This window comes from Eubalaena glacialis, chromosome 2 (assembly GCF_028564815.1).
Source record: "Eubalaena glacialis isolate mEubGla1 chromosome 2, mEubGla1.1.hap2.+ XY, whole genome shotgun sequence".
Taxonomy (NCBI): Eukaryota; Metazoa; Chordata; class Mammalia; order Artiodactyla; family Balaenidae; genus Eubalaena; species Eubalaena glacialis.
This window is the reverse complement of record NC_083717.1, coordinates 146,254,439-146,278,705: the sequence shown is the minus strand read 5'-3', so window position 1 is coordinate 146,278,705 and position 24,267 is coordinate 146,254,439. Positions and strand designations below refer to the sequence as shown.

The 24,267-nt window shown below is 41.7% G+C and overlaps 1 protein-coding gene across 20 annotated transcripts in view; it reads left to right on the top strand.

Annotated features, from left to right (window-relative positions):
* The first annotated feature begins 478 nt into the window (after positions 1 to 478).
* Positions 479 to 24,267, top strand: part of TRIM9 (tripartite motif containing 9) — a 100,311-nt gene continuing 76,522 nt past the window's right edge. For 19 of the 20 annotated variants that reach the window (XM_061182540.1, XM_061182537.1, XM_061182535.1 and 16 more), the window contains exon 1: positions 494 to 1,315. In XM_061182540.1, coding sequence (XP_061038523.1) covers positions 494 to 1,315 — 822 coding nt within the window. Of the gene's footprint in view, positions 1,316 to 24,267 lie in introns of all 20 variants that reach the window. The other variant, XM_061182541.1, reaches the window with a different exon arrangement.

The window sequence follows — 24,267 nt, the reverse complement described above, 5'->3', positions numbered from 1 at the left end:
GACTGAGCCGGAGGTCGGAAGGAAGCGGGGCGAGGGATGAGTCATCCCGCCTAATCCCTCCTTCCCGGTCCCCTCGCCTCCGCACGCCGGCCCCCTCCCGAGATCATGCAGCCCGAAGCGAAGACTCCCCTCATCCTCAGAATCCTCCACCAAACCCCCTGTGGCCTGCGGAGGAGAGGAGAAGGACGGGACGTATGGCCAATGAGAGCTTCGCTCTCTCGCCCGCCGTCCAATAAGCCGCTGCTTACAAGCTGGGGCGGGACTAGAGGGGCAGGAGGGGGCGGTCCCGGGTTGGCGCTCGGCGCCGCGGTTCGGTGGCTCACAGAGAGAGCGCCTCACAGGGAGTCGGCGCCTAAGCGACGCGGGAAGGCGCCACTGCCAACGCCACCGCCGCCGCTGCTGGCCAAGGTGCTGGACACGACAGGCCGGCGGCCACCTCGTCAGTTCAGGCTCCAGTTGCAGCCGCCTCTGCTTCGCTCCCAGCCAGGTCCCCATGGAAGAGATGGAAGAAGAGTTAAAATGCCCCGTGTGCGGCTCCTTCTATCGGGAGCCCATCATCCTGCCCTGCTCTCACAATATATGTCAGGCGTGCGCCCGCAACATCCTGGTGCAGACCCCGGAGTCGGAGTCCCCCCAGAGCCGACGGGCCTCGGGCTCCGGGGTCTCCGACTATGATTATCTGGACCTTGACAAGATGAGCCTGTACAGCGAGGCGGACAGCGGCTATGGCTCCTACGGGGGGTTCGCCAGCGCCCCCACTACCCCGTGCCAGAAGTCCCCCAACGGCGTCCGTGTGTTCCCCCCGGCTATGCCGCCACCGGCCACCCACCTGTCACCGGCCTTGGCCCCGGTGCCCCGCAACTCCTGTATCACCTGCCCCCAGTGCCACCGCAGCCTCATCCTGGATGACCGGGGGCTCCGCGGCTTCCCCAAGAACCGCGTCCTGGAAGGGGTAATTGACCGCTACCAGCAGAGCAAAGCGGCGGCCCTTAAGTGCCAGCTTTGCGAGAAGGCACCCAAAGAGGCCACCGTCATGTGCGAACAGTGCGATGTCTTCTACTGTGATCCGTGCCGCCTGCGCTGCCACCCGCCCCGGGGGCCCCTAGCCAAGCACCGCCTGGTGCCCCCGGCCCAGGGCCGCGTGAGCCGGCGGCTGAGCCCAAGAAAGGTCTCCACCTGCACAGACCACGAGCTGGAGAACCACAGCATGTACTGCGTGCAGTGCAAGATGCCCGTGTGCTACCAGTGCTTGGAGGAGGGCAAACACTCCAGCCACGAAGTCAAGGCTCTAGGAGCCATGTGGAAACTGCACAAGGTGAGTCCTAAGAAAACCCACCCCTAACTCCCCGCGCTTCCGATCCTCCGGTTTTGCAGCAGACGATCCCCCTCTTCTACGCACACTGCCTCCCAACTGGGGCGCAGTGCAGGTGCCTCCAATATCTACTTCCCCCGTCTGGTGCATTGCAGGAAGCGCAGGGGACCGTAAACGGCGCACAGGGGAGTTGAACCTCTCCAGAGAGTTGAACCTCTCCAGAGAGTTGTTTCGGGGATGCGTAGAGCGGGTCTCCCGGTGCACGCTGCCTGCGAGCCAGGCTTAGGGCGCCCCCTCCCCGCCGCGGACGTGCAGCTCTCGGCGGCCACCAGCGTGCGGCAAGGCGATGAGTAGCTGGGCCGATCCGCGGCTGTGCTCAGGGCCGCCAGGGAAGCTCCAGGGCAGAGCCGGTTGTCGGGCTCCGGCGTGGTCCCCGGGGAGGAGGTGGGCGCGGCTGGGCGGCGCGGACCGAGGGGTGCTGGAGCTGCTGGATAGGCTGGAGCCTGGAGTCGCAGCGGGGGCGGGGAACAAGCCGCGAGCTGAATGCTGATAAGTCGGCGCTGGCCCAAGCCCAGCGGCAGCGCGGTAAGGATGCGGGTCCGGGTGCTTTGCGCGCAAGAGGTGTGCGAATGTGGAGTGGGGTGGAGGAGAAAAAAAAAAAAAAAAATTCTGTAGTCGCCGTGGCAACGCGGCCTGAAGGCTGCGGCCCCAACCCTCGCGGAGGGGATCTGGGCTGGAGTAGCAGTACTGGAGGTTTCTGCGCGGTCGCGACCTGAAAGCTAGGCAGGTGCATCTCCCAGTCTCCCAGGGTAACCCCCTCCTATCGATCACCCACACACCCATTTGTCCAGAGTCCAACCCTTTTCCTCACAGTCAGTAGTTGTCTGTGAAAATTTGGGGACACCTGTTACCAAATTTATCTTTCTGATGTCATTTGATGGTACCTCCGCCAAAGCTAGCCTCAAGAACAGGGCCTTTAACGACTTGTTAGGTGATGCCACTCCTCTGTTCAAAATCCTCCAATTGCCCCCCGCGGTTCTTAGATGGTCCTTAGGATAGTCCACCAGGACCTCAGATGGCCTGTTCCCGTTTGGCTTCATCGCCCTCATTTCCTCCCATTCCCTCTGCTTCAGCCACGCAGTCCCTCTTGCTGTTCCTCCACCAACACCGGGCCCCTTCTGGACCCGGGGCCTTTGCATCTGATGTTCCTTCAGCCTGCATCTGAACAGTTCACTCTCTTGCCTCCTTCAGATCATTACTCAGATGTCACCCTTGCAGTGAGACCTTTCTGAACCCCTTGGTTCCCTCCCCGCTTTATTTTCCTCGGTAGTACTTAACCACTAACTGGGACGCTATATATTTTAACTATCATGTTACTTTTGTATTTATCTATTGCCCCCCCCCAACATACACACACAAAATAAGCTTCGTGAGGAAAGAGATCTTTATAATGTTATTGTCCACACTGCTTAGAAGGAAGGGAACCACTCTTGAGGAGATGTACATGAATTGGACTTTTACTTTTTAAATAATCCACTTAGTTGGGGGTGCAAAGGGCAAGACAGGGGTTCAGGACTGTTGTAGGGAGGTTTTCTTCACATCATTGAGTTGCAAGCCCCAGGATGAGGCAGGGCAGTAGAGGTGGTATTCAGGCATCAGCTCTGCCCCACTCAGGGTTTCCTGGCATTCCTTGGAGACCAGAAAGGCTAGCCTTTGAGAGAGGCCTTGGGGTTAAGGAGGGGAACATTGATATTTTATTTGCAGCAAGAAAAAATAAAATAAAATAAAATAAAACATCACCATATTCAGCAATCAGGGAGCTCACCTCAATACTGAATTGGATCCATGTTTACAGTCATTTATGTTCTCACATATAGTCTATTAAGCTGTATTAGTACTGATGGAGAGACTTAATTCAGCACAAATTTGAGCTCCCCTCCTAGGCACATGCCACTATTTTTTAAACACTTCAATTTAAGTTGTTTAAATGATGTTTAATTTTGAAAGTTTTCAGAACCTTAGTTCATGGCCAATTTTTTCTTCATATTATGATTTCACTCTTAAACTGCTAACTATAGCCTATGTTAAATTGCCCTACAAAACTCTCCTTGGAACTAAGAAACTAATCACCTGTCTGGAAAAAGAACTTAGAGGCACATGCTAATTAGGATGGTCAAACCACTGCATTATTCTTCTGTGAAGAAGAGCCTATACCTTATCCATTAAGACCAAAGGCAGTCTTTAAATCTCCGCCAAGCCCCATGTAGATTTGAAAAGTTAAACTATTTGTTTTATCGGTAATGGACATTGTGAGTAGACACTGTGGCGTGGACAAGGTTGAAATTTGGATGTCTGCTAAAAAAGAATAATGTAAAGCCTTTCAGACATGACATAAGTAGGCTAGGAAGGGAATATTGGTTCATTTTTTAGAAAGACCATTTCTTCTCTGATCTTTTGCACATTTTTTCAAAAGAGTAAATAGTTATATTTTTTGTTCAGTCAATATCAAGATTATTAAACTGCCAATAAATATAAGGCAGAAGGATGACAGATTTTAACATTCACTTATCATCTGTTAGATGAACAACAAACATTATTCCCCCACCTTATCTCCTTAATAAGGTAATGTGATAACGTGCGATTTTCTCCTATGTCTATTTATCTTCCATCCTCACAAAAAGCTTATGGGCCAGAATTTCTATGTCCTTCAAAACGTAGGAGAGCAAAGAATTACACTAAGTAGTTCTCCCAAAGTTGGGCAGTTAGTTATCCACACAAGTTATCACTAGACCTGAAAGTTTTCATTAATATTTAGTCATTTCCAGTGATAAAGAAAACCCTGTGAATAACTGTTTCCCTCAGAAAGTCATCATCTTACACATTTAAGACAAAATGGCTGAAGTTTATCTTTTAAATGGTATTAAAAACAACTGGTTGAAATTCATTAGTTGTCAATTGACTAAATTAAAATACGTTTCAGATATAGATGGCCTTCAAAATCCATGAAAAATAATGCAGGAAGTGGCCTTATAGGGCAAATATCTGGTGACACTTTTTATTTAGTATCAGCACTTGCTCTACTCCTTATCAAACTTAGGTTGGTATAAAGAATTGCCACTTACACAAAAAAAGATTTTGTAGACATTTTCATATAGGCAATTGGAACCATTATTATTACTTTGTAATTTTAGCAATTCATATTTCTAAATCTAACATTATCCTTGAATTCTTGGTGTATTTTATCAATCACTGAACCAGTAATATATTTGTAACCGTTCCTTTGTGTTTGTACTGTTGAGCAAGAATTTTCTTTTCCTTTGTACTCTAAACACTGACTATTCATTCTGAATCTTGTCTCAAATGTTATTTCTCTCTTACCTTCTTTTTTTTAAACAAAGATTTGCAAGTTAAACATTTTAAAATAAACCATCAGTTATTATGCTTTCACCTTCAAAGCCTTCTGGAAAAAATACCTGCTTTGTAGTATGGTGGCATCTCATCAAATATTTGTGTAGTAAATGTGTTATTTAATGTAACCAAAGTGGTGTTCAGTTTTATATATATATTAAAAAATATATAATATATTATATATATTATAATTATAATTATATATTATATTATAATATATAATATACATATTATTATATATATTATAATATATTACATATATTATAATATATTATATATATATATCAACAGTAAATACAATATAATCTAGATGTCCATATGGTAAGTGTAACAGGTAACATATGTTCATGTTTTTAAATTCTTAAAAATTTACTTTTCGTATAATCAGAACATTCTGTGAGCAATGTAAATATTTTTACAGGTTATTAAGGAGAATGTTACAGAGGAATGAATTGTTCCTCTTTGTACTGAGGCAAAAATAGAAAGAACTAGATGAGGTTCTGGGTTCCAGACCTGATGCTGCCACTTACTCGCTGGTAATTTTAAGCAAGTCTATAACCTCTCTGTGCTTCCTACACACAGGATGTAAAGAACCTAAAACTATATTTGTGAAAATATTTTGAAAAAGTAATTTAGATGTTTATAACTTACTAATTTCAGTTGGCAAAATAGAAAGTTTTTGCGTAAAACGGAAGTTATTGTCTCACTAGTCAACAGTTACTGCATAAAAATCTCATCCCCCAACTTGGGATAATTTGCTTGCTCCTTATAGAGCACAAGGTGCCGTACAAAGGCTACTCTTAAAGGTGGCCTAAAAGAGTGAGCCAGATCCTCATGGGTCCTCCGAGAATAGTCAGTTGAATTAACCCCAAGGAACAAGGACACACACAAAGATTTATTTGTATATTAAACAAAGGTATTTTGTTTTTCAATTACAAAGCTAAAATGATAACTGATATAATTCAGTTTTGAAGATATTATCACTTTTGAAGCAGCAGAAATTGTTCTTCCTGTATATACCATGAAAAGATGCTATTAACTGGCATTTCAGATCAAATCACAGTTTTCATAAAGTTAGAGAAAACTATCACAGCCATCTGTCATTGAGTAATAAATATAATGCACAGGCAAAAATTATCCTTACCATGAGTACAATAAATTGCACTTCTCTCACCTAAGCACCTTTCAAAGTGTGTGTATTCGTATAACTTAGTCTCGGCACAGAGGAGGCTAGAACCTATTATATGATAAATGTTTAAGAAAAAGATAGTTCTAAATAATATTGTTTTTTATCAGTTTTATCAGAGATTGTTGGTGGTAAGGAACAGAAACCCACTTAGGGGATCTCAGAGGATTTCATGGGAAATAAAATCAACTCACAAGGAGACTGGAACTGGAAAGCTAGAGATTAAATTCACTTCTGTGTATCAGTCAGCTTGGACTAAGTTATGCTGCAGTAACAAACAATTTTTTGTTTTAAAAAAACAAAAAATTAATTTTTTAATTAAAAAATTAATTTTTTAAATTCTCAATGAATTACAACAATACCATATAATTTCTTACAATAATACCCACTGAAAGTCAGCTCTGGCCCTTCTCCACATCCTCCTTGTTCTTGAACTTAGGCTGAAAGAGCATGTTTGGAACACGCCAACCTTATGGCAGAGAGAAGGGAGCAGAGCAGAACCACTCAATAGCACTTAAAGTTTCCACTCAGACATTGCGTGTCTCTTCTGCTTACATTCCATTGGCTAAAACAAACCATGTGGCCAAGACTGACGTCCGTGCTACAGGAAATTCACTCTTCCAACAGAGAAAGGCACCGAGAAGAGCCTTGTAGAGGAGGACAGAGAATATTTTGAACAAATAATACAGTCTGGCATATGCCTAACTCTCTCATGCCTGCTCCTCTCTCTGGATGGGCTTCCTTGGGCTGCACAAGGCCTGACATGACTCCTCCAGCCGCAATGCAGCATGACATTTCAGTTCAAGTATCCACTCTCATCTAACTAGTGTCTCTGTGTCTCTTAGGCCACATTTTGAAGTTTAGAGAAAGAATGTGATTGGCCCAGCTTGAGTCAGGGGTTTACTGATGACTGCCTAGGTCACAAGCCCACCCCTTTAGTGAGGTGTATGCAGTAGACTTGGGTGAGACAAGTGAGGCACTCACCTTGGGTGAAAAACATAAGGGGGTACCAAAAACTCAGTAATCAGGATAAAAAATATTATAAGGCAATATCTTAAAAAACAAAGATGAATACAAAAAATCCATGATGAGCAGAATATCAGCGTTTTAAATGTTGATCAGTTACAGTGCCATGCTGAGCCATATTGGAGCCTGAGTCAGAAGGGAAAATCAGTAGTATTGATCCTATCTTTGTTTAAGATTTTGCTCTTTTGTTCATCATGTATTTTGGGGCATTCATTTTTATTTTTAAAAATATTCCATTAAAATATTAATGTTGACTACTGAGGTTTTTTAGCACCCTTTTAAATTCTGCATCCAAGGAGAGTGCCTTACTCCCCTCACCCTAGTCCTGGCCCTAATGAACAGACACTTGATACAAACCTGGCTCCTGGTTTCACTGTTCAGCTGGAGGAAAGCCCAGGGCAGAATGCCTTTGTGAGCAGCAGGGGCAGGGAGGCACTGACCGGCGCCTCTTGTACAGTCTAAGAGGAAACCATTCTGAGTGCAGAAGAAAGCCCTTTTGCTCTCCCTGGATCTTCTGCATTTTAAATACAGCACTAATTTCTTGAGATGCTTCAAAAGTGGAGCAACAGAGTTGATGAAGAAAAAGAAGACAGAAAAGGGTAGAGAACACTGACAGCTATAGCTCAGTGCTTCCTCTCCCCAGTAATGCTCCACCACCAAGCAGTTTGTGTGGTTATTCCTACTGCTATTATATATTATGGTAAATGTGGCCACCTACAAGCAAAGTGATCCCTCACTTGGCTTGTGTATGAGTGGAGGAAGGAGGACAGAAGGTGCCAAAACACTATTTTGCACTAACTTCAGGTGCCTCTTTAAAAGTATGTGATTGGGTTGGGAGTGGGGGGAACCATATAGTTTCATTTCAATAATTCCATCTATTTGTTAGAAGAAAAGAGTGTATAGCAACCATAGAGTTTAGTGTTTTGTGTTGTTTATGTTTTGGTCTCATAACGGTAGTATTCTTCTTACTTAGTTAAGTGCTTCCCCACACCACCACATTCCTGCCTCTGCCCAGTCCTTGTGATTCTGGTGGGCTGCCAATCCAGTGCTGTGCCTTACCTGGCCAAGTGGGAGGGCATGTGACATAGGCCTGACCAATCGTCACACCCTATCCCACTGGCCAAAGTGATTAATTAAAAAAATGAGCACATGAAGCAAGCCAATCCAATCAGAGTCCTCTTCTGAGGTTTATAGATACTGAATCAGGGACAGAAGAGCATTGCTTTCCTCTGGGCTTGTTGCAGCTAGAATAAAAGCCAGAGGTGTCTGTGTCCCTGCCTCTTCCTCTTCCTCTTACATTAGTAGAAGAAAGTAAGGCAATCCCCAGAGTTACAGAGATAAGAAACAGAGACTTCTGAGAACACTGTTGAGTCCCTGGAACCCTTCATAACCCCCTTCTACCCCCTCCTGCCTTTCCAGTTATGTGAGTCAGCAAACCTCCCCCTCCTTTTTCTCTTTGGCTAGTTTGTATTGGTTTTCTGTCGCTTTCAACTGAGATTTAGCACATATAAACATTTGTATCTGAAGATACTAATTCTTATTCATTCTAAGTATCATCTCTAGAATACTGTAGTTGGAAGGCTGCATTCTGATGCCATAAATACAAAAAAAGTAGTTTTGATTCAATGAAGCAGAAATTATATAATATTTAATCTAACTCTGTCTACTCGTTGACCACTGTGTAATCTTCACTAGTTTTTGGCTAGTTTCCTCTATTCTTATTGAGAGATTGCTTACAAAGAAGCCTCAGGGATTTTTTTTTAACCAATTCTAAATTACTCGGCATATATGGTGATGTTACGGTTAAGACCAATAGGCTAGACAGGGAGGTTCTGAAATCAAACTTTTGCCCAAAATCAATTTTGTTTGTTTTCAAAGGCAAGAAACTTCTGAAGACATGCATGTTGTTTGGACCCATTCTCTAGGTTGGAATTTTTTTAAGTGTGTTCCCACGAAGTTTCCATAATTAAATAAGTTTGAGACTCTCTACTCTACACATGCTCTTGGTGGTCCACATTCTGCATTGTTATATCCATATACCGATCGATCCTGAGACAGAAAAACCTGCTTGGTTCAACCTAGAATTTTCCAAACTTATTTGACTTTGGAAACTCTTTTCTGTTTGTTCGTTTCCTTTTTTTTCAGCTTTATTGAGACGTTATTGATGTATATATAAATTTAAGGTGTACAACATGATGATTTGATACATGTATATACTGTAAAATGATTACCACAGTAAGATTAGTTAACACTTCCATCCCCTCACATAATTATCTTTCTTTTGTTACAGTGATAACTTTTAAGATTTACCCTCTTAACTTTCAAGTATATAATACAGCATTTTGAATTATAGTCACCATGCTGTACGTTAGATCCCCATAACGTTTATCCTATAGCTGGAAATTTGTACCCTTGGGCCAACATCTCTCCACTTCCCCCCACCACCACCCCACCCCCAGCCCCTGGCAACCACCATTCTACTCTCTACTTCTTTGGGTTCAGATTTTTTAGATTCCACATATAAGTGAGAGCATACAGTATTTGTCTTTCTCTGTCTGACTTACTTTACTCAGCATAATACCTTCGAGGTCCATCCATATTGCCACAAATGGCAGGATTTTCTTCTTTTTATGACTGAATAATATTCCATTGTATGTGTGTGTGTAGGTGTATATATATATATTTATGTATATATATATACCACATTTTCTTTATCCATTCATCTGTTGATGGACACTTAGGTTGTGGAAGCTCTCTTTGCTTCCACACAAGTTTGGGAGACATCATTCTAGGCAATGACTAGCCAGTAAGTCAGTAAGGAGGTCAGTGTTCTTAATTTCTTGTGTGTGCAGAGTAGACTACTCTAAAACTCCACCCTGCACATAAATGTCCCTAATTAGCCTATCCTTAAATCTTATGTTAAATCTAAAATATTAAAAGTTAAATTTATGTTATTCCTTAAATATTAAAGTCAAAGACAAAGAGGTAAAGCAATTATATAAATTTTGTAGTATGTATGTACATATATTTAATATATGTTGCTTCTCTTTCTATTATAAATAACTGAAAAATGATTTTGGATGTCAGTAATACTAATGTAATATAATTAAAAATAACTGCTTTGATCTACTTCTGACTACTTTTACACTTTGTATACATGATGCCAAATGACTGGCTTGATTGAGTTGTGTTTTTTTGTTGTTTTTTATTTATTTGTTTGTTTATTTATTTATTTATTTATTTTTGGCTGTGTTGGGTCTTCGTTTCTGTGCGAGGGCTTTCTCTAGTTGCGGCGAGCGGGGGCCACTCTTCATCGTGGTGCGCGGGCCTCTCACTGTCGCGGCCTCTCTTGTTGCGGAGCACAGCCTCCAGACGTGCAGGCTCAGCAGGTGTGGCTCACGGGCCCAGTTGCTCCGCGGCACGTGGGATCCTCCCAGACCAGGGCTTGAACCCGTGTCCCCTGCACTGGCAGGCAGACTCTGAACCACTGCGCCACCAGGGAAGCCCTTGATTGAGTTTTTCATTAAATTGTGATAGATAGAAATAGATTGTTTTAAACGTTCTTTTATAAAGCAAAAAAGGACAATATTAAAAGGTCAAAACTGGTGCTGCTCCTGTGACAACAGAGCAGAACAATGTGTGAAAGTTAAGAGTAGTACTTTGCCTGTTACATCCCAGCCTTTCTAATATTTTCATATTGACATTCAGGATCAATTTTTAACCTTGGAAAAGGAGTTAGTATGAAATGGCCACCAGCAGAGAACCTAGATTATCAGAGACCATCTAGGTTTTGTCAACAGCATGTCTAATTCATCCCCCAAAACATCTCAAAGCCAAAAACCACTGTCCTGGGGTGTTCTCACAGCAGTTTTATCCCTAACCTGAAACTGCACCCCTGTCTTAAACTGAGAACTATCTCAGAGTAAGATTACTCGGAAAAACCCAAGCAGAATGCACAGAAGGCACTTGACATCATTGTCAGGGAAATTGTCATTTCACTTCTGTTTGGCCCTGACTTTGCCATCTTCTTAACTTTTCTGGTTTACGTTACAGATACAGCCATAGTCCCACCTGCCTGTCTAAGTTACCTCTTCCTTCTTGACCTTCATGGCCTTCCAGCTTCCCCACCAGCCCTCTCCCGGTCCACCAGGCCTCCCTCCACCATTTTCTTAGACTAGACCTTCAAATCACCCCACTAAGCTTGCCAGGCCCAGCTCACAGGAGCCAGCCTCAGTAGCCTTGCCCCAGACCGGCGTGCCCGCCGGGAACCTGGGTGCAGCTCTGCGTTCCAGCAGAGCCTCTCCTACACCAGCAGAGCTCCCACCCCAGCTGGGTTTAATTACAGACACTTTTCTTCCATAACTGTAGAAAGAGTTTTCTTCATTTTGACTGATTGATTTTAAGCTGAAAGAGCAAGAAAACTCGTCTTGAATTTCTAGTCATGAATAAAGAAACATCACTGACTTTTCTGTTCTCAACACACCTGTCTCTAGAGACTCATCTACCCCATGGCTTCAACTCCCACTTGTACCTGCATGTCTGGAACGGAACCGGTCATTTCAGTGCCCTGCCTGTTCACAGTGTGGTCCCAAACTCTGTTCTACCTTCTGTCCACCCCACCCATCCACCCCCGCAGAGCTCCCATCTTTGTGTTCTAACACTGAACATCCTCCCACTGTATTACAATTGCATGTTTTAGAATCTCCCATTGGACCCTAATAACTCAAAGTCATAGACTTTTCCTATATATCTCTGTTTCCCCCCATTTCTGCACTCAGAAGATGTTTTAAAAAGGTTTGTTTAATGAAAAAAAGAATCAGTACGAAAAAGATTAATGATTAGCAACATATCCTAATATTTTGTTTCTCATATGAGCCTGACTGTAATAATTAGACTTGAAAACCTGTATTTCACACTTTTTGTTAAAAATGTACTGAACACTGGGACTTCCCTGGTGGTCCCGTGGTAAAGAATCCGCCTTACAATGCAGGGGACGCAGGTTCGATCCCTGGTCAGGGAACTAAGATCCCACATGCCGCCGGGCAACTAAGCCCACGTGCCACAACTACTGAGCTCTTGCACCTCAACTAGAGAGCCTGCGTGCCGCAAACTACAGAGCCCACGTGCTTTGGAACCCGCGTGCCACAACTAGAGAGAGAAAACCTGCAGGCCGCAACTAGAGAGAAGCCCGCACGCCGCAATGAAGAGCCCGCGTGCCGCAACTAAGACCCAATGCAGCCTAAAATAAAATAAATAAATTATTCTTTTTAAAAAAGATGTATTGAGCACTTACTACATGCGAGGCACTGTTCTAAGCCCTTTCTAGCCACTTTCTCATTTAATCTCCAGAATTCACATATTTTCCTCTGAGAAAACTGGGGCACTGGGACTTTAAAGGTTATAAAGTCGTACCGGTTGTAAGAGGCAGAGCCAGAGTTTGAATCCAGGCTGACTCCAGAGCTCCTGTGTCGAACTGCTCTTCTGTCCTACCTTCTGATAATCCCAGGAAACATATGACTGCAAAGCACAGTTTTATGGTCTTATAAATTCAATGACATAACTGAGATCTTTTAGTTCTCATGTATGAAAATTAGTGAGAAATTAAAAGTCATTTGTCTCCTAAGTCCCCTTGTGACAAAATAAATTTAAAGAGGAAAATAGGGGGTAGAGGGAAGGGAGAGACAAGTATGTTGAGTGTTCCATAGACCAGATCATCGGAAGTGTGCTGGATACCTCGGCCTTGTCAGAACCAAGCAAGTGACAGATAGGCAGTAAGGTTCTATCAGCTCAGCCAGGGATTCATTGTCCTCTTCTAACAAAATAATCATCTTAAAATTTATAGGCAGAAATGATATAAAAGAACAAGTAGATTTTTTTTGGCATTTTAAGTATATTTCTGTAAATCTAAAACATTTATAAGTCTATCCTGGAAAACATAAAAATGCATTCAAACCTGTAAGCAGTTATTAATTCTGTTTACTTTCAGTTTTTTCTTGCACCTTTTGCCAAGATGGTTAAAAAAAATTACGTGTATTCCTGTTCAGGAAAAGACCTAACCTGCCTTTTACCATAAATATAAAAAGGGGGTTTCCCTGGTGGCGCAGTGGTTGAGAGTCTGCCTGCCAATGCAGGGGACACGGGTTCGAGCCCTGGTCTGGGAAGATCCCACATGCCGTGGAGCAACTAGGCCCGTGAGCCACAACTACTGAGCCTGCGCGTTTGGAGCCTGTGCTCCGCAACAAGAGAGGCCGTGATAGTGAGAGGCCCGCGCACCGCGATGAAGAGTGGCCCCCGCTTGCCGCAGCTAGAGGAAGCCCTCGCACAGAAACGAAGACCCAACGCACGCAAAAATAAATTAATTAATTAATTAATTTTAAAAAAAACAAAAGGAATATGTGACCTGGAAAAGCCTATTGTTTAAGAATGGATTAAAGCACAACCAAATAAAATGGTTTTTCATAAGCCTTGCATAGAACCAGAACTGCACATTTTATCCTAATAGCTCTGATCAAAGAAGAAACTGTTCCTTAAAAAATAAGCTTGGGAAGTAGAATGCTGAACCTTGTGCTTTGGTGTGGGAATAACTACCTTCTGTCATTAGCCGGTACACATAGATGGTTAATCCTCATCTACTGCTGATTTATTCATTGAAGCTGACTTTCCAGCCAGATAGCATCTATTCAGCCTTACTGAGATTTTTCTTTATTCTCTCTTTACTCTTACTTTCCTTGCAGCTTGCATGTTAAGAAGCAACTGTTTGACACCAAACACTTATCACTCTCTGCCACGCTCCAGGAAGAGCCTGCGAGAGGGCCGTGCTGCTCTGACCTGTGCTGTATATCAGTGTAAGACATTATCTAGTCTCTGAACAAAGCCAGTTGCAGAGAGGAGTAAATGTGAATGTGGGGGGATTAAACAGTTTCTACCTAAGGCAGGTCTTCATAACAGGCTTTTTGATTTTGTAAGGAGCAAATGCTCAGAAGGTCAAATATACACAGATTCAGTTGTAATTATAACTCACCCAAAGCCAAAGGGAAGTGACTTTATAACATAATCTACCAGTTTTGATCATCTGTACTATAATTTCTTTTCATCAGTGCAAGTAATCAACAGCTGATTTTACTATAGATGTGTGTCCATTACATAGTGCTACTTACTGAGGATATTTATGCCATCACCCAGACACACCAATTCATGAACTTGAGAAGATGGTGTCACTTGTGCTATGCCATCCCTACCCCCACGTCTATGAAATGTTATCCCAAGAGCATTAGTTACATAAAATCAAATGTAATATTGGACTTCCATCCAGTCTAATAAATCTTACACGGCACAGATAAATCTGTGGTGCTTTTAACAAGCAGTTATTATTGATTTTATTGACCATCAATCATCTGGCCCAGACTCAGCAAGGACATACGATAAACAGCTTTTAGCACACAGTCAGTGCAGTGTGAAGAAGCTCCATGTTTACATTCAACTCGTGTTATCTGGCTACCTTCTGCCATTATGGAAGCAAATCTGCCGTTGGTGGAACTAAAATATTATTCAGAATTTAATAAAATTTTCTCTACATTCTACTTGGAGGAACAGAAAATACGGAATATAGGAACTTGTACGAGCAATGAATTTCCAGGCTAGCTTCAACAAACATGATAAGCAAGTGTACAGAGTGTAACTACCATTCCCTTACCATTCAAAAATGGCACCTTTCCACCTGAACTAAGAATGGTTGCTCTGGTCACTGTATATAGAAATTTTGTGGAAAAGTTTGACTTGACAGTAAGGTCCTGCTATGTAGGTTAAAAAACATATTTATAAAAATTGGTATTAATTGGCAAATCAACACACAAATATTTTACATTAATTTAAAAAAACAGCAAGCCAAAGAGAAAATTAATGCTTCCAGCATTGAGGATATCCTTGATTCTTGTTTTCCAAAGAGGCTGCATCATCTTACATTCCTACCAGCAATGGATGAGGGTTCCAATTTCTCCATATCCTCACCAACACTTGTAATTGCCTGGCTTTTTGCCTAGAGCCATCCTAGTTGATGTGAACGGGTGTCTCATTGTGGTTTTGATTTGCAATTCCCTAATGACTAGTGATGTTGAACATCTTTCCATGTGTTTACTGGCTATCTTTATATATTTTTTAGAGAAATGTCTATTCAAAGCCTTTACCCATTTTGAAATTGGGTTACTTCTCTTTTATCGTTGAGTTGTAAGAATTCTTTATATATTCTGAAGTTTACTCACTTTTTGAATGACAGGAACAGAGATGTGAGCCTCTCATCTCTCAGAGACACAGGAAATAAAAAGCTGACACAGATATGAGTGGGAGAAAAAACTTGTCAAGACTGGCCTACCAGGACCTACTGCTGCTTCCTTACCCAGTAACCTCTATCAGCCAGTTCTGAAGCAGAGCTCGGATAAGCTCTACCAGGATTGGCTCATGACAAATAGGAAACATGGAAAAATCCAAAAGCAGGGGGAGGAAATAATTTCGTTATCAAAATCCCTGAATATGATGGCTGTGCTTCCTCTTTACCTCAAGTTCCACTCCTCCTGACTTTAGTGATGGAGTTCACTTTAGTACAATATTATAAAGTTCCAGTGGTTCTGTGGTTTCTGTTACTTACAGGTTACCATTGTGGTATTCAAAAAAGTCACTTCAGGGTGTCAAAGTGGTGGACGTTTCCCCTATATTTGAGAGTTATAAAATGATAGAATTGGGATCATTTGCCCAACCCCCTCAAAAGTCAGAGAAATAAATCCCAGAGCACTTCAGTAAATTATGTACAGTATGTATTACCAAAAATGCCTTTGATTTCTCAGAACTTATATTAATTATTCTGAACAACCAAGGACCTATTTTCAGTTGCTTCTGTGTGTATGTGTGTATTTGTGTGTGTGTGTTTGCACGCACATGCGTGTGAAGCTCAATTGAAACACCTTTTCTCTCTTTTGGAGGCCTTCTCGTGCCCCCAGACAAGCATAATCACAGTTTTTTTTTCCACACTCCTTGACTACAACTATCAAAGTTTACCTTAACCTTGTTGTTCTGTCTTTAAGGGGAAATTATATATGTCTATACTATTGAATAATGTTCCTTCATTATAAATGATAGTCTTTTTTTAACATTTGCCTTCAGTAGATAGTGCCTTTGCTCAAAGCATCGATCTAATGGTAGGAATTTCAGCATAAAGGCTGGAAAAGGAAGAATTTGTAGGCAACAGGCTTTCCTTTGTCCCTCTCGCGGGGAGAACTGCTGCATTGCAGCATGGCTGTCCCCTGATTGGCTCCCGCCCTGGCCAAAAGCACAAAAGAAGTTTATGAGATGACGCGAAAGAGTCTCCTGTTGTTCCTCTCCCCCTTCTGGTGCACTGCTTGCCAGCTTTGTTGGCACCTTACTGGCCACCACCCCTTTCTACTCCTACCCGCGCCCCCCCCCGCCGTGGTCTCCTGTGAATCTCCTGGTTTCTGCTCACCTGTCTGCGGGCCCAGCTTTGGTTTCAATGTATGTACCTTCCCTCCAGCCATCTCCATGCCTTGCTCTGACCAGTGTGTTTCCAGTCTGCTCATCTAGCTTCAGACCCTTGATAGCAACTTCCGGGGAGTCTCTCTGCCCAGCCCATCTGGCCTGTGCACCCTCTGCCTCCAACCGAACACTGACTTTCCCAGCCCTGGCTTCCTTCCCAGTTAAACGTCCCAGTGCTGACAGCTCCTCAGCTCATACCACGTGGGAAGCAGCTGCAGGGCCGGCACTGATCCCAGCAAAAGATTACTGTAATGTACTTGGCCAATCACCTGTAATGTTAAAATAAGATTCCAACATATATATCTGGGTTGTATAAAAATGAACTCACATAACACTTTTCTTTTGAAACATGCCATAAAATGATTTAACTAAATACAAACACAGAATCCATTGACTTATAGCCACCACTGAAATGAAATATGGCAGCTATTTAGTAGAACCTGGAAGCTCTGCTTACATTGAAGGCAGGAATTAAAGAATAATTTATAAATTTTATCTGCAAAACTGGGAAGGAATGAATTAGTAGGTAGAAGATTATTACCCAGTTTGGAGGCTAGCCAAAGACTGGTCAATTACTCTCTTCTGAGTGGAGCCAAATAGTTCAATTATATTACAATTTCACTCCCTTAGGTCTTATATTTACTTTTATAAGAACAAAGTCATCAATTTACAATTTACATTATTTAATCTGCATGTTATGAGGGCTTTTGGGTTATGGTCAATTATTAAGTTTTCTAAAACTATGTATAAAAGGTTATTATTGTGAGATACAGCCATCAAAAATTAATCCAGTGTTTTTAGAGAAATTCTATAGTTAGTATATCTGAAGGGATTGGTATAAAATTTGCATAAATATTAATTTGAAAACTAATTTCATTTAGTATTTGTTCGTATCACATGATTTTCTTCAGGGATTAAATCATATTCATCAGTGGTCTACTAAACCCACTAAGTTCCTACTGTTCTTTAATCTTCCCAGCCATGCTAAGGAATTTAGATGGTCTGTATTCAGAGCTCAATCCTCACTGTAACTTCCTCAAGGCCCAGTGTGGGCTGAGTGAGGACCTTACTGCTGTTGAATCAAGTTCAGGATACTGATGGTGTAGCGTGAGACCACTGGCTGTTTAGCCAGCACTGAGCTCCGGGTTTATTCAGCTGCTCAACTGGGGAAATTCATACAATGAGGGAGATTTCCAGTTTGATCATAGAAACAAAGCACTTTTATACACCCAGAAAGAGGAGTGGATAATGGTTACACAGATAATGGCGTGTGACCATTTTAACTCCCAAGCACCTCTGAGAAGAACTGGTTCTTGTAATGTATTAAAACAAAGGTCACGGAACAGTTGTTGCTAGAACAGGATTTGCTGTGTGAACTGTGCTATGAGATGTGATGTCGCATCAGTGTCTTTTCCACCATGAACTATTTCCTTGATTTAACAGTGATCATCATTATAACTGGGTTAGGAGGGCTTCATGCCTGAAGTTGAGACTCAGGGCCAGGACTAAAGCCTGGCAGCTCATGATCACCTTACCTCAAACCTTAAAATACCCTATTGAGGCCACCATGTCACCTACCAGAAACATGAGACTCCTTCCTCCCCACTCCTAAAAGCGGTTGATCATGTATGCCATTGTGAAGTTGCCACATCAGTGCCTTGTTGGCTGAGAGCAAATGATGGCAAGCATTTTAAAACTATATATAAGCTAGAAGAATCTGAGATGCACAGCAGGAATTCAGGTAACAGACAATAAAATAGGAGAAACAGGAAATAGAATGAGCATGGTGGAATGTAAAAACTAGTCTCTGGTTAAGCCCTTTTATAGCAAGCGCTGTAACGAGAGTTAGAACCAAAGGACTAGAGCCCAGCTGAAAAGGCCTTTTCATGATAAAGCTGTAGTGGAACTGCCTGCATGGTACTGGGCCAGAAAAGTTAGTATAGGGCCAGAAGAGCTGTGTTCTTTTCCTGGGTCTGCTATTATTCAGGCAACACAGTGGAGGAGTTAAGAACACGGACCTTGAAGCAGAGTGCCTGGGTTTAAACCCTAGATTTTCTACCATTTAACTGCATGAACTTGGGTAAGTTACTTGACCTCTCTGTGCCTTGGTTTTCTCATCTGTAAAATGGAGATAATAATCAGATCCATCTCCAAGGATTGTTGTGAGGATGAAAGGAATGGTAGATACAACACCCTTGGAACAGAGCCTGACCAGAATAAGTGCATGATTAATGTGAGCTATTGTTACCTGTTAAATAGGACAGGAAATAATAATAAGTCATATATATATATGACTTATTTTTAGGAATTGGCTCCCACAATTGGAAGCTGAGAAGTCCCATGATCTGCCAGCTACGAGCTGGAGACACAGGCAAGCTGGTGGTGTAGTTCACTCTGAGTCTGAAGGCCTTAGAACCAGGGGAGTTGATGGTGTAATTCCCAGTCTGAGTGCAGGGGAAGAGCAAGGTCCCAGCTCAAGCAGTCAGTCATAGAGAGCAAATCCTCCTTTCCTCCACCTTTTTGTTCTATTCAGGCCCTCAGTGGATTGGATGATGCCTGCTCACACTGGGAAGGGCAATCTGCTTTACTCAGTCTACCAATCCAGATGCTAATCTCATCCCGAAACATTCTCACGGACACACCCAGAAATGATGTGTAGCCAAATACCGGTGATCCAGTCATGCTGACACATAAAATTAATCATCACATTGGGTTAGTCAGAAGCTGGCCAAGAACAGTGAGAAATACAGATAGATCGGACTCCTCTCCCCAAAGGCTTGAGAGTGAGGGTAGCGCAGCCATCCACATTGCCGTCTGCTCTTCCGCAATGGCTGCTCCAAGGATTCCTGACTCTCACTCACCTCTTGGATAAAACCGTCTGCTGCCTGCTGCTTGTGCCTTTGTGAAGAGACCCTTTAATTTTCCTAGTGTTTCAAGTTTCTCAGTTGGGCCTTCAATATTTGGGGATCAAAAGAAGATGGACCGGGTAGCTGCAGCATCTTCCGTTCCCCTCCTATTACCCTGGCCTTGGAAGTGCCTCAGGGGCTCCAGAGCCGTGTGAGAGGGAGGCTGACAGCACAGGGTGGAATGGGCAGAGGCAGCTAGGTGGGGAGAGGGGAGCACGCGCCCCCCAGCTTTGACCTCTGCTTCTCTATCCTGGGCGGGACAACCCACTGGCGGGTCTGTAATGACCCCTGTCTACAGATGACACTCATTGTCACCTCCTTGCCGAGAAAGAAAAGGGCAGGGCGGAGAGGGGTGGTCAAAAAGGAATTAAAAAGCTGCTTTGATTATTTACTTCCTAAAATGAGAAGATATGATTGAGAGAGATAAAAGGTGAAAACAAAATGGGTAAATGTGCTTTTGCCTTCTCCCTTACCCACCATGAGGATTTTGAAGTTTGAGTCTTGATGTGGAGTTCCTTATCTCAGTGCAAGAGCCAGTCTGGTGCTAATCTTCTAAGGGGAATGTTCATTTTAGATGCCAAATTTCTTCAATTTCAAGTGATTATTATTTATGCAGAAGAAATTTATCACTGCTGTGATTCAGTGGCACACCGGAAAAAAAAAATGTAAAGCCCTGATTTGTAGGATTTGCCATATCTGACTTCAAGCTATCCTGATGTGAAAGCAATGACCTTGGAGCTGGGATGAAAGTCAGAACAAGCCAGCTCCAGCACACCACCACTCACTGTTAGTGCTTTTGCTTTATGTCAGACCCAGGAAGTGCCAGATTGCAAGTTTTCTGAAATTACTTCTAAAATTATTTGAGCCTGCAGCTGCAAAAAAAAAAAAAAAGGAAACGTTACAGCAAGTTTTAGTGGAGAAATCGTGAATGTACAACTCAATGAATTTTCACAAACTGATCACACCTGTGTAATTAGCACCTGCCCCTGCCAAGGGTACAAGTATCCTGGCTTCTAACAGCATATTAATTGTGCCTGGTTTTGTATTTCACGTGAATGTAATCAGACAGCACACACTCCAGCATGGCTTTTTTTTTTTTTTTTGCTTATCTTTATGTTTGTTGGATTCATTCATATTGTTGCATGTAGTTTTAAATCATTCATTTTCATTGTTTTATAGTATTCCGTTTTAGGAATATTCCACAATGTATCCATTCTACCATTGGTGGACATCTGGGCAGTTTCCAGGTATTGGCTATTACGAGTAGTGCAGCTGTAAACATTATAGTACATGTCTTTGGGTGTACGCTCGTAAGCAGTTCTGTGTGTTATATCCCTAGGAAGGGAGCTGCTGGGTCACAGGGTACACGTAAGCTCACCATTAGTCCATGCTGCCAAACAGTGTTACCAGGTGGCGGTGCCGTAGTGCGTTCCCACCAGCAGCACTCCTCATTCTCACCAACACTTGCTATTAATTGTGTTTGCATTTTAGCTATCCTGGTAGGTATATAGCGGTATCACAGTGTTGTGATAGCCAATGGTATTGAGAAGGTTTTCATATGTTTTTCTGGTCATTTTAATATCTTCTTTTACATGCAGTCAGCTAAGTAATTTGCCCACTCTTCCATTGAGTTGTCTGCCTTCTTATTACTCACTTGTCTTTTTTTTTTTTTTAATATTTATTTATTTATTTATTTTTGGCTGTGTTGGGTCTTCGTTTCTGTGCGAGGGCTTTCTCTAGCTGCAGCAAGCGGGGGCTACTCTTCATCACGGTGCGCAGGCCTCTCACTATCGCGGCCTCTCTTGTTGCGGAGCACAGGCTCCAGACGCGCAGGCTCAGTAGTTGTGGCTCACGGGCCTAGTTGCTCCGCGGCATGTGGGATCTTCCCAGACCAGGGCTCGAACCCGTGTCCCCTGCATTGGCAGGCAGACTCTCAACCATTGCGCCACCAGGGAAGCCCTACTCACTTGTCTTTTAAATTTCTTTTCTTTCTTTCTTTTTTTTTTTTTTTTTTTTTTTTTTTACTCACAGATACTAAAAAATCCCTAATTCGGAAATAAGCTGCTTTTCCTTGGGGCTCAGAGGTGCTAATTAGAAAAGATTTGCCACCTCTGCTTTCTCTACACTGTACATCTGCCTATCAAGTCATCAGATTTTGTGCATATTTCATAGTGTCACTTAGCAGTATTGTGAAGCAATTTAGGGAAAAGGGCTTTTTAAGAGCAAACAGTGCAAATGCAAATACATTTTCAAAAGAGAACAATTCTTTCTTAAATGAAAGTAAGAGCTATTCAAATACTCTGTAAGAAAAAAAATGACTTGAAACCTAAGTAATCTCAAAAAAGTAATTTTGATTCCATATTAAATATGAATTTTTTAAAGTTTCCAGAGGTAAGGCTTCTTTTTCCTTTCAATTATCTCAATAGAAAAGCTTTGTTCCGTATCCTCAGTCTTTTTTTTTAGAACCTTGTCCACTAAAAATTGAATTCCTCTTGCATATTGTGTGAGCTGTCTTATTTTTTAAATCCTTATTTAGATATGGGAGTGCAATCTATTCATCTATAAGTGATTCTTTGGCAAGAATATAGAAAATTATAAAGAATAGTTCACTGTTTCAGAGCTTAGGGAACTTTCCTTGGATGGCTGGATGTGGGTCAGATACACCAACAGGTTTGCCATAGAAGCCTAATTACTTTATCCTCCTTCAGTATTTTTTCTCATGTAATAAGACAAAGTATGAAGACAACTATTTTGGGAGTGAGAATTAAGTTTCCCTATGAGAAGGCAGAAATAAATTTCTTGAAATATTTCAGAAAGAATTGGGGATATTCCCAGTAATTTGAATCGGATCATAGACCTAAAAGTATAAGTTGGAACCATAAAGCTTCTAGAAGAAAACATAGAAGAATATATTTTCAGTTTTGAAAAAGCAAAAATTTCTTAAAGAGGACACAAAAAGTGCTAACCATAAAAGAAAAAATATATAAATTAATGTCATCAAAATTTAAAATTTTTCTACAAATCAAAAGGCATCAAGATGTAGACTAGGAAAAAATAAAACATATATCAAAGAACTTGAATCTGGTATATATATTCCTGCAACAAAAAGCAAACAATCCAATTTTAAAATGACAAAATACTTGAATAGACATTTTACCAAAGAAAATAGAGGAATGGCCATTAAGCACATGAAAAAGTACTCAACATCATTAATCATTAAATAAATGTGAATTAAAACCACAATAAGATACCATTTTATATTATATTATACATTATAATTATTTTTTACATTATATTATATTTTACATAATTTTTATATAATTAAAAAGACTGACAATACCAAATACTAGCAAAGGTATGAAGCAATTAGAAATTTCATCCATCACTGGTGGGCGAATAAATGATTTTTGGAAAGCTGACAATTTCTCATAGATTTAAACATGAATCAATAATGAATTGATCACTATTACACTATGAATCAATAATACCACTCTTAGGCATTTACCCAAGAATAATGAAAACATATGTCTACAAAAGACTTGTGCAAGAATATTCATAGTAGTCATATTCATAATAACCTAAAACTGGACACAACTCAAATGTCTATGAATAGGAGCATGGATAAACAATTGTAGAATATCCACATAGTGGAATACTACTCATCAACACAAAGGAATGAACATGCAACAGAACGAATGAATCTCAAAAACTTGATGTTGAGGAAAAGCAACTGACACAAAAGAACATATACTGTATGGTTCTATAAAAAATAAGAAAAGTATGATATGTGCAGAGAATGTTATGATGTTGACCTAAGAAGTAACGAAAGAATAAAGAGGTTGGCAAGGTGGTAACAGGAAGACTGGCTGATATAGGACTTTGAAGGGTAGTCTAGAGAATGAGAATTGACCAAACGAAATAATAATATTTAGACTCTTGACAGGTAAGTAATATGATAAAAATGCTTTCTGAAGACTATCCTGCCAGTCAAGTGCATTTTTCTTTATAGAAGAAAGAAACAGAAAGCTAGAAAACCCATTACAAATTCTGAAGTTTTCCAGGCAGGAGGTGATTCACCTGTGTATTCCAGTTTAGTGGAATTTTTCTTGAGTGAAAGAGCCATAAAAATCTTGAAACTGGGACAAAACATTTCTTTTACAGAATTTATTCCACATTTTCCACTTAATGAATTATTTTGAACCTGGTTTTAGAGCCTTGCTAGTAACCAGTATTCTAAAGAACCTGCACTGATAGCTGTAGCTAGAGGAATATTAAGTTCCCTAGTAAAGCTGTATTTTTTCCCATTCTTCTCATTGTGTCCCCAATTCTATGTCCCCAATTTGTGGTGAACAATCGAAAGTAAATGTTGAAAGACAAGACTACCCCATCATGTATTTTTAGCAGATGGCCTGTAATTTCCTATTACTAACGAAGGCACCTGGGTAAACGCTATGCTTATGGTGTCCACAATTGCTCTTTCTGTAGAACTTAATTCAAAAGTCATGTGGTAACATCAGGCAAAGTTGTAGAAGTGGTGTTTAGGGGAAATGAAAAATCCCAGCCCTTCTTCTTATCTCTGATCTTCTGTGCTCCACTGTTTCCCTCCTTGGAGGAAAGAGCTGATTTCCCAAAAACCATTATGGGGAGGATGGGCTTTGGGCTAATATTGGGCTGGTCCTAGGCCTAGCCAACTTAGCCTCCATTTCATCACTTCTTCCTTAAAAACACATTCTGGGGGACTTCCCTAGTGGCTCAGTGGTTAAGAATCTGCCTGCCAATGCGGGGAACATGGGTTCGAGCCCTGGTCCGGGAAGATCCCACATGCTGTGGAGCAACTAAGCCCGTGTGCCACAACTACTGAAGCCCGTGCGCCTAGAGCCCCTGCTCCA